An 11,006-nucleotide genomic window follows, 5' to 3' on the forward strand; every position below is an offset into this window, starting at 1 on the left:
AACTAAAGTCCCTGAGCCTGGGCAGGAGCCACGGTGACGGGGGGGCAGCCCTGAGTCTGGCAGGAGCTGCAGGGGATGGAGCTGTGGACTCCCAGGCCAGGTCACCAAGCACGGGCAGGAGCTACAAGGAGTGGAAGCCCCGAGGCCCAGATGGAGCCGTGGAAGGAATGAGGGGGTAAGGTGAGCTGGGCAGGACCTGCAGGTGCTGGAGCTACAGGGTGTGGCAGCCCCCAGCCTAGGTCTCTGAGCTCTGGATGAAGCCTGGGCAGCCCCCAGCCCCAGCAGGAGCTGCCGGAGGTGGGAGGAAGAGCAGCAGCCCAGAGCCATGGCAGGAGTTGCGAGCAGCGATAGGAGCCCCCAGCCCAGGTGCCCCGAGCACTGGCAAAAGCCGCAAGAGGCGGACGCCTGGAGCCCAGCACTGGGGCTGCTGCACCGCAGAAGCGAGGATGGTACACCTTACTTTTGCACTGCCCGTGGAGGTGGGTCTGATCTCCCTCCAATAATAGCTGTGCAGGGGAAAGACATGCCCTGTCCCTCCCCAGTCCAGCTGATTTTGGGGAGATCAGATTTCATGGGAAAGGGCTTATTTCTCCGTCTGTGATGTGTTTTTCACAGCTGTGAAACTGGTAGGGCCCTACCCATAACACTATTTCCAACTTCCTTACACTAGCAACTTCCATTTCCCATACTCCTCTACCCTTACGCTAATTTAGGCCCAAAACCTAACTTCTACTTATTTCTTAGCCTACACCATCCTGTAGGCTACAGCATGCCACTGAAAAGATTTTGTAAATACAAAAACTTTTTATTTAAAATGGTGCACTGTATATTCTCACCTTCTGTTCCAACCATTAAAATGGATCAGATATTCTGGAATCTTTCTGCCCTTCTCATCTTTTCCAACAACAATATCAACAATCTGAAAAAGAAAACAAAGAATGTGGCATAATACAAAGATTACAGTGCACTTTCTATAGAAATGAGTGTTTAGGGAATGGGTTTGTGGGCGCAAGAAAGGAATGGATAATTATGAGTAAATGGAAACCTAATGAATTGCCTTTGAACATCCATACTGTAGGAAATCATGCACCTTCTCCTGAGCCCATGGAACTACTAAGAGCAGCAAAGATGATAGACAATGTTTGTGTACTGACCTGAGATCTAGACACTGAAGAGACTACCAATGGGCCCTGCCCTGTCCTCATTTCCTATCCATCCCAAAGCATCCCAAAAAGTGCTCTGAAGAAGAGGGATGGAACATTGTGGATTTGCACATTTGGACAAGTAGCCGCCTTATCTCCTGCATGAGTTGCTTCTGCAGACCTTCAATACAGGAGACTAACCAGTAACATCATGGTACAGAAGGAAGACCAAATGCTTAGTTAAAATTATTTAACACTTCTCGTGAACAGCATGTAGGGCCAAACTGCAGTATGCTTTGCGAATGTCAGAACTGAACTCCAAGTGAAATAACACAGCAGATTTTGAGAATGGAGATATTCTTGATACTAAAAGCGAATACAGCCATAGCCCCTCACAGAGTGTGCTTTTATTCCATCTAGTACCGCAATTCTACCTACTCATATAAACAGACTTGAATTCAAAGTACTTTTACTTTGATATCTCCCAAAAAACTAAACAATCTAGAAGACTGAAGGATTGCCTTAAATCTTGCCAAATAACTTAAAATCTAGTCTGGACAATTGTGCCTCACATAAGACTTAAATACACACTCAACATACACACCACACATATCAGGAGTGTTATATAGTGCTTCTTAGGATAATCCCTTGAGAAACCTCATCTCTTCCACAATGCTCACAATAATCAAGTCAATTATATTAACTAGAGATGGACTGGAATTTTCTGCTTGGGATTTTTGGGCATAAAATGCAGCTTCCACAATTTCAATGTGGCTGAATTTTTTCTATTTTCCACTAGAAATTCAGTTTCATTTAAATATTTTGGTTTGCAGAACTGAACCAAAACATTTTGTTTTAGGTCAACATTAATTTGTATCCACCTGTGCTGTTGCAGTGCCAGGGGCGGCTCTAGCAATTTCGCCGCCCCAAGCAGGGCGGCATGCCGCAGGGGGCGCTCTGGCGGTTGCCGGTCCCGCGGCTCCAGTGGACCTCCTGCAGACGTGCCTGCGGAGGGTCCGCTGGTCCCGCGGCTCCGGTGGAGCATCCGCAGGCACGCCTGCAGGAGGTCCAGCCGAGCTGCGGGACCAGCGGACCCTCCGCAGGCATGTCTGCGGGAGGTCCACCGGAGCTGCCTGCCGCCCTCCCAGCGGCATGCCGCCCCAAGCGTGCGCTTGGCGCACTGGGGTCTAGAGCCGGCCCTGTGCCGTGCCTTGTGTAGTTCAGGTGCTTCATGCCCGCATTCTCCTCTATGGGCCTGGCTCCCTCACTAGACCTCACTGTAACATCTCCTGTGATGCACTGTAGTCTTCTCACCAGTTAAATCAACGCAGTCCATCATAGGAGTTGTGATCCAGCTAAGGAGCCAGGGCCACAGAAGAGAATGGGTCTTTGTGTTTTTCTATGTCTTTTGCAAATACATTTGGGAGCATTAACAAAATAATACACAACTCTGCAACACCCACTTTAAGGAGCTCCTGCAGGCAACTATCCCAATGGAACTCTAAAGGGAGCAGGTCAGACATACAAGCCTGGATGTTCTTATAGCAACTAAAAGGGCAGTCTTCAAAGAGAGAAACTGAAAAGTCCTCTATCACAGAAATGAAAACTGGACTTAAAAGTTTCAAACTATCCTTTGGGTGTGATGAAAAAAAAAAATCAAAGTTGATGAAGTCCCTGAAACTGGAAAGACAAGAATCTGCACCATTACACAGCCTGAGTTAGGAATTAATTTAAAGGGTGTTTCAATGTTATTTAGTTAACACCCAAAACCAATATTACATTTCTTTTTTACACCTTTTTTTAAAGTCAGAATTCCTAGAAATTTCTTTTTTTTACATCTTTTTTTTTTAAAGTCAGAATGCCTAGAAATAAACCACTTAACCAACACTATGTCATTCAGCTCACACTGCCACTTTACCCACTCTGTTTCTGCTTAATTCAACAGCACCTTTGACTTGAAGTCCAAACTTAAGACGCTTTTAGCAGGGAGGGCTCCCTAACAGTACTGTACCTATTAAAGGCTCCTAGGACTGAACTCTAGAGTGGAGACTATTTTGCAGGTGCACAAGGGATTGCGGGTGCGCAAGTGCCTGGCCCAGGCCCGTTCACACCGCTCCTGTTTCCAGGCTAGGAAGAGCCCTGCTGTGATGCGGGAATCTCCTCGCTCCCAGCTTTTACTACACGAGCGAGCCCGGGACTGGCAGCCCACACAGCTGCCACCCTCTCCCACGCCGAGCACCCCCGCCCGGGGAAGGATGTTAACCCAGTCCGGGACGCAGCCCGGAGCAGGCGAGGCGCTTCGCTGGCGGCCTCGGGCCCCGGTGCGCCAAGGTACTGAAGTGCCCCGGACCGCGACTGACGCCCCTGCGGGTCCGGGCCGGGGCCGCCGGGCTCCAGGCGCTCAGCGCGGCGCGGCGGGGCGAGGGAAGGGGCCCAGCAGCACGCGGGGCTCAGCGCGGCGCGGCGGCGGGGGCCCGAAGGCGGCGGGGGCGGGCCGCGGCGGCAGCCAGGCCCCGGTGTGACGCTGCACCGCGCCCGGGGGGAGGGGCGGGGCGGAAGCGGCCCGGCCCGAGGCTCCGGCGGGAGAGACCGGGGCGCCCGGCTGGAGCCAGCGGGAAATGCGGGGGGGGACCAGGAGCCCCTTGGGCCAGACCCCGGCGGGCGGGGCGGGGCCTGTCTCTGACTCTCATGCGCCCCTCCCCCCCCCGGCCGGGCGGAGCAACCGCTTCCGCCGACTGCGGGCCCGGCGCGAGGGGGGCGAGGGAGGGGGCCGCGGCGGGGGGCGGGGCTGGGGAGCGGCGCGCGCGCGGCCGGCGGGTCACCTTGGCATCATAGAGCACTTGGGCCTTGGTGGGGTCGGGCTCGAAGCAGAGAACGCGCTCGCCTCGCTGGAACTTCAATCTCATTCCCCGCGCGGTCATTTGTTCGTCATGGCGAAGCGTGGAGAAGCCCCGCCCCCCGGCCGGTGGGGTGGGGCCTGGGCTAGCCCCGCCCCCCGGCCGGGCCCCCGCGCCGCGGGCACGGAGAGGGGTGGGGGCAAGGAGCGGCTGTAGCGCCCCTGGGCTGCATGATTGACGTGCGGCGCACAGGGAGCGTTTCTGGGGATGATGTGCCCGTCACCGCCCGGGGGAGGGGGCGGCCCAGTTGCCTCCTCTTCAGCCCCCTCCTCGGTCCCAGTCCCTCCGGGGCTGCCTTTCAGTCCCTGGCTCCTTCCCCGCCGTCTCCAGCAGAGCCGCCCGCTAACTCACTCTGCCTTCAGAGCGGGAGCCCTGCTACTCTGTGTCAGCAAAACCAAGGAGACGTGCTTGTGGCACCTTAGAGACTAACAAATTTATCTTGGTATAAGCTTTCGTGGGCTAGAACCCACTTCATCAGATGCATGCAGTGGAAAATATAGGAGCAGGTATTTAATATATTGATTAAGTGGGTTCACGAAAGCTTATGCCCAAATAAATGTGTTGGTCTCTAAGGCGCCGCAAGGACTCCTCCTTGTTTTCACTCTGCCTTTGTAGGTCTTCCTGCAAACAGTGTTCTCAGCCCTTTGTATAGAAATCACCCAGTTGATCAGGAAAGGGGCCCCTAATCCCACAGGGGTGTGGCTGAACCTAGCTACCCTTAAAAGGCCTGCCAACATGATGCTAGTGCTAACTTCACTATTGTATCTGCAGTTCTTAGGCAATTTAGTTATTTTCATCTGTAATGTCAAATATTCAAAAAAAAAATCAGCATCTGTTCTTGACAATCTAAATTATCCAGATTACACCTGTAATGTGAAGATAATCATAGAGGAATCCACAACACTAAACAAAAAGGAAAATAATTATGTTAAGATTATAAATTAAAATAAATTTTCATGAAATATATAATAACGGTATATATGACCAAAGACAGTCTTACAAATAACTCTATAAAGAAAACCTGAAAAACTTAATACTATATAAACACAAAAACTTTCAAAACCACAAAATTAAATGTCCAGAATTTAACGTCCATTAACTAGAGAGACAGTGCATATAGTTACTTTAAATTATACATTTAACACTAGCCAACAATTGAAAATTCTACTCATGTGAAACGTAACCAAATTAATGTTATTGAAACCTTCACATTAGTATTTTATTACCTGTACACCTCTACCCCGATATAACACTGTCCTCGGGAGCCAAAAAATCTTACCGCGTTATAGGTGAAACCACGTTATATCGAACTTGCTTTGATCCGCCAGAGTGTGCACACCCCGCCCCCCGGAACACTGCTTTGCCACGTTATATCCAAATTCGTGTTATATCGGGTCGTGTTATATCAGGGTAGAGGTGTATGTGTTCCCATTTGCAATTTTGGAGCTTCTGTAGCACAGTCTCACCATAACTTGCACAGTTGCACATCATATCTTTTTACCTCAATTGATCTGATAGTAACACATTGTGCTGTAAGTAGTAAGCACTTCATAAAAACCTCAATCATACATTTGCTCATTCCTCACTATGAAGCACTGTTCCCCTGTAGCATACATTTTGTTGTTAACCTCATTCTGAAAATGGCTTTTTTCCTGAACTAGGAAAGTGCTAATATTCCAGTCAGTGATTCGTGATCTGTCTCAATCATTTGGAAAAATGTTTTCCCCCTGCTGAGATCCCCATGGTTAGAAAGGTCAAAAGCATCTGAGATACATGAAAACAAAGGTATATGTTTGTTGTGCACAGTGTGGATTGCTGAGTGTTTCAGTATATAATCCCTTCATGAACCTAACAAGAAACATGGATGCCAATCCTGCCAAAGCTTCCCCCTCACTATACAGCCAGTTTCACTCTGCACAACATAAGCCTGAGATGGATGTTTGTCCCTCTAGATATTGCACTAAAATACCCCACAAAGAGAAAACAAATGTGTGAGGCAGTGACTTAAAGAACATATTTATAAATGAACTAGGGCTGTCGATTAATTGTAGTTAACTCACGTGATTAACTCAAAAATTAATCGTGATTTTAAAAAAATTAAAACAATAGAATGCCAACTGAAATTTATTAAATATTTTGGATATTTTTCTACATTTTCAAATATATTGTAGTCTGTGTTCTCATTGAAATCAAAGTGTATATTATTTTTATTACAAATATCTGCACTGTAAAAATGGTTTTAAAATAGTATTTTTCAATTGACCTCATGCAAGTACTGTAATGCAATCTCTGTCGTGAAAGTGCAACTTACAAATGTAGATTTTTTTTGTTACGTAACTGCACTCAAAAACAAAACAATGTAAAACTTTAGAGCCTACAAGTCCACTCAGTCCTACTTCTTGTTCAGTCAGTCACTCAGACAAACAAGTTTGTTTACATTTACAGGAGATAATGCTGCCCACTTATTATTTACAATGTCACCAGAAAGTGAGAACAGGCATTTGCATGGCCCTTTTGTCACCGGCATTGCAAGGTATTTATGGGCCAGATATGCTAAACATTCATATGCCCCTTCATGCTTCAGCCACCATTCCAGAGGACACACTGATGATGCTCATTAAAAAAAATAATGTGTTAATTAAATTTGTGACTGAACTCCTTGGGAGAGAACTGTATGTCCCCTGCTCTGTTTTACCCACATTCTGCCATATATTTCATGTTATAGCAGTCTCGGATGATGACCCAGCATATTGTTCATTTTAACAACACTTTCACTGCAGATTTGACAAAATGCAAAGAAGGTACCAGTGTGAGATTTCTAAAGATCGCTACAGCACTCAACCCTATGTTTAAGAATCTGAAGTGCCTTCCAAAATCTGAGAGAGACATGGTGTGGAGCATGTTTTCAGAAGTCTTAAAAGGGCAACACTCTGATGTGGAAACTACAGAACCCAAACCACCAAAAAATAAAATTAACCTTCTGCTGGTGGCATCTGACTCAGATAATGAAAATGAACATGCATCGGTTCTCACTGCTTTGGATTCTTATCAAGCAGAACTCGCCATCGGCATGGACACATGTCCCCTAGAATGGTGGTTGAAGCAAGAAGGGTCACACTTCTTATCAAACTGTCTGTACTGGGCTATCTTGATTATCACTTCAAAAGGTTGTTTTTTTTCCCCTTACTTAATTGGCCTCTTAGAGTTGGTCGGGCAACTCCCACCTTTCCATGCTCTCTGTATGTGTATATATATCTCCTCAATATATGTTCCATTCCATGCATCCGAAGAAGTGGGCTGTAGCCCACGAAAGCTTATGCTCAAATAAATTTGTTAGTCTCTAAGGTGCCACAAGTACTCCTGATCTTTTTGTGGATCCAGACTAACACGGCCGCTACTCTGAAACCTACATTTGAAATACAGATACATAGTCAATGTTCATAACTTTAGATCCAAAATTATACATGTACACAAATAAGAATCATATTCAGCAAATTATAACTTTTCCAGTGACACCTTACATGACTCATCTTGTACAAATTGCATCATAATTATGTCATAATCAGATCATAATCTACAACCATGAAAAATAATGGATGAAGTGTCGCACCCACATCTAGCCAGAAATCAGTGGGGTTTGGGTCAGGTTTTCCTGTAGATACCAGGCTGTGTGGCCAGGCTCATCCCTTGGCCTTTCTGCATCTTCACTGGCCCCACACAGAAAAGACACAATGTGATGAAAAAACAGCTCTCCAAAACCTGTGGAACTTTGGATAAGTATTCTGAGTGCTTTTATTTCAGAGCCTGTACTACTACCTGTAAATCCATATTTTGTAGCTTTCATACATTTTAAGGCTAGAGGGAACTATTGTAATCGTTTAGTCTGACCTCCTGTATAAGACAGGCCAAACGACTTTCCTGAATTAACTTCTGTTTGAACTAGATCAGTGGTTTTCAACTCACGGGCCGCAGACCCTGGACCCCTGGGAGTCTACAGACTATGTCTAACATTTCCAAAGAGGTCCATACCTCCATTCAAAATTTTTAGGGGTCCACAAAGGAAAAAATGTTGACAACCACTGAACTAGATCATATCTTTTAGAAAAACCTCCAATCTTGATTTTAAAGTTTCCTGTGATGAAGAATCCATGATCCACCAAAAAGTTTGGTAAGTTGTTCCAAAGATTAATTATACTCACTGTTAAAAATGTGCACCTTATTTCTAGACTGAATTTGTCTAGCTTCAACTTTCAGCCACTGAATCTTGTGATAGCTTTGTCTGCTAGATTGAAGAGCCCTGTATTACAAAATTTCTGTGGCCGTGTAGACTGTGATCAAATCACCCTTTACCTGCTCTTTGATAAGCTAAATAAGCAAAATATTTTGAGCTCCTTGAATCTCTCACAAATAGATGTGTTTCCCGATCCATCTTGTGACTCTTCTCTGAATCCTGGCCAATTTTTCACCTTTTTCTTGAATTGTACACATGAGTACTGCACAGTAGCAATCACACCAGTACCAAATAACAGAGGTAATATATTCACAGTCAACCTGTGCCAGGGGATGTTGCCAGGGGATGTTGTGAGGGCTAAAACTATAACGGGGTTCAAAAAAATACTAGATAAGTTCATGGAGTTAAGGTCCATCAATGGCTATTAGCCAAGATGGTCAGGGATACAACCCAGTACTCTGGCTGTCCCTAGCCTCTGATTGCCAGAAGCTGGGAGTGGATGACAGAGGATGGATCACTCGATTGCCTGTTCTGTTCATTTTCTCTGAAGCATTGGCATTGGCCACTATCGGAGGATAGAATACTGGGCTACATGGACCATTGATCTGATCCAGTATGGCCTTTCTTATGCTCTTATGCTTTCTCTTCTCCTATTCAGTATTCCCTGTTTATGCATCCAAGGATCACCTTAGCCCTTTTAGCCACAGCACTGCACTGGGAGCTCAGGTTCAGTTGATTATCCACATGATAGCCAAGCCTTTTTTAGTCACTGTTTCCTAGGATAGCATCTCCCACCATATAAGTATGGCCTACTTTCTTTGTCTCTAGATGCATACATTTGCATTTATCCTTATTGAAACACATATTGTTTGCTTATACCCAGCTTACAAAGTGATCCCAATCACGCTGTATTAGTGACCTGCCCTCTTCATTATTTATCACTCCCCAAATCTAGGTTTCATCTATACTTATCAGCATGATTTTATATTTTTGTGCAGGTCATTGCTAAAAATATTAAATGGTTCATATAGGGCCATGAACCAATCCCTGGAGGACCCCACTAGAAACACACCCACTTAATGATTCCCCATTTACAATTACATTTTGAGACCTACCAGAAAGCCAGATTTTAATCGATTTAACGTAGGTTATGATAGGTTGGGTTTGCCACCATAATGCCCCCTTGTGTCAGTGCGTGAGGTTGCCATTATCCTCGGCTCCTGTGCCTATTGCAAGCCAACTGCCTCTCACTGTGTCTTTTGTGGCTCAGCCCTCCAGCCAAGTCACATAAAATCCATGCCCCATTCAGGGCAACAGAAAGTTCAATAAATAAATTTCCAAACTAATAACTTCTTATGCTTTGCCTCTTGTCATCTGCTTCTTGGCTCCTTTTCCTGGCCCCTGCAAAGTTTCTCTTACATCTGCTTCTTCCCCAGCAGGATTCCTTCACTACCTCCTTTTGCCGGAGACAGATCAAGAAAAATTGATCACAAAACTAAAATTAGTGGTTGCTTGGGGAAAAATGACCATTGCATGATTATATCTGTTATGTGCAAACGTAATAAAGTGCCAACCAGTAATATAAATACTTGGTGCTTTAAAGGGGCCAATCCACAAAGCTGAAACAATTATGAGCCAAATCCACTGAGAAATAGAATTTAAACAGAAAAAAGTGAGGATAATTGGGAATGGTTTAAGAACAATTTACTAGATGCCCAAGAAGCCGCAATCCTATAATCAAGAAAGAAGACTACAATGGTTAAAAAACTAAACCCAAACAAACAAACAAAAACAGTCTAGCTTAATAGGGAAGTGAAAGCAGCTGTAAAAAATAATGCAATGTATAACAGATGGGGGAAAAATGGGAGGTTGATGGCAATTAATATAAATTAGAGGCTAGGAATTGTAGAAAATTGATAAGGGAAGTCAAAGGAGAAAAGGAGACCTCCATGCCCCACCGAATTAAAGACAATAAAGAGTTCTTTAAGTACATCAGGAGCAAAAGGAACTCTAGTAATTGTGTTGATCCACTATAGATGGGAATGGCAGACTTGTCCATGATAATTCCAGGGACAGTGTAGTACTGGAAGACCTCTGGCATATTGCTCAGATTGAAGTCCCCTAATATTACAGAGTTTTTTCCCTACCCCTTAATGATAAGTGCTTATGGATCTGCTCATCCTGTTCTCCAGTGTGATTTAATGGTTTGTAGCAGACATCAACTACTATCTCATCTTGTGTTTTACCTGTTAGAGATTTGATCCATAAGAAATCAAGATCATTTGCTTCCATCGATGACTCAGAAACAGGTATACCATTTTTGACAGAGTCCCATTCTCCCTCTCCTTTCGCCCCCTTAATCCTTCATAATCCAGTCATGCAAATCTTCCCACCAGTATAATAACTCATGCTTTCAATACTTCTGTCCCCTCTCAGTTAGGTCACTGGAAGGAACTGGACAGAGGCATCAAGCTGTCAGAGCAGCAGACTCCATAGTGAGAATCAAAGCACAACTCATAAAAAACTTCCCTTCAACAATAATCCATTGTACAGCTTTTCAGAAATATTGCATGACTGGTAGTATTTAATATTGGGCTGATTTGGAATATCATATATGAAGAAAATTATATCCCCATGTATAAGCAAGTAAAGGGCTAATCTTGCTCCCACTGAAGCCAATAAGAATTTTGCCATTGACTTGAATGGGAGGAGAGAATCAACTTCTAAATTCTTTGA

At 45.1% G+C, this 11,006-nt stretch overlaps 1 protein-coding gene across 5 annotated transcripts in view; it reads right to left on the reverse strand.

Moving 5' to 3' along the window:
- Positions 1–4,096, reverse strand: part of MSL3 (MSL complex subunit 3) — a 41,220-nt gene extending 37,124 nt beyond the window's left edge. For 3 of the 5 annotated variants that reach the window (XM_044983801.1, XM_044983656.1, XM_044983875.1), the window contains exons 1-2: positions 3,965–4,096; positions 837–919 (exon numbers count right to left, since the gene is read on the reverse strand). In XM_044983801.1, coding sequence (XP_044839736.1) covers positions 837–919; positions 3,965–4,063 — 182 coding nt within the window. In that variant the 5' untranslated portion in view covers positions 4,064–4,096. Of the gene's footprint in view, positions 1–836; positions 920–1,154; positions 1,927–3,153; positions 3,569–3,964 lie in introns of those variants that run through there. The other 2 variants (XM_044983953.1, XM_044983725.1) reach the window with 2 other exon arrangements.
- Between the last annotated feature and the right edge of the window lie 6,910 nt (positions 4,097–11,006).

This window comes from Mauremys mutica, chromosome 1 (assembly GCF_020497125.1).
Source record: "Mauremys mutica isolate MM-2020 ecotype Southern chromosome 1, ASM2049712v1, whole genome shotgun sequence".
Lineage (NCBI taxonomy): Eukaryota > Metazoa > Chordata > Testudines > Geoemydidae > Mauremys > Mauremys mutica.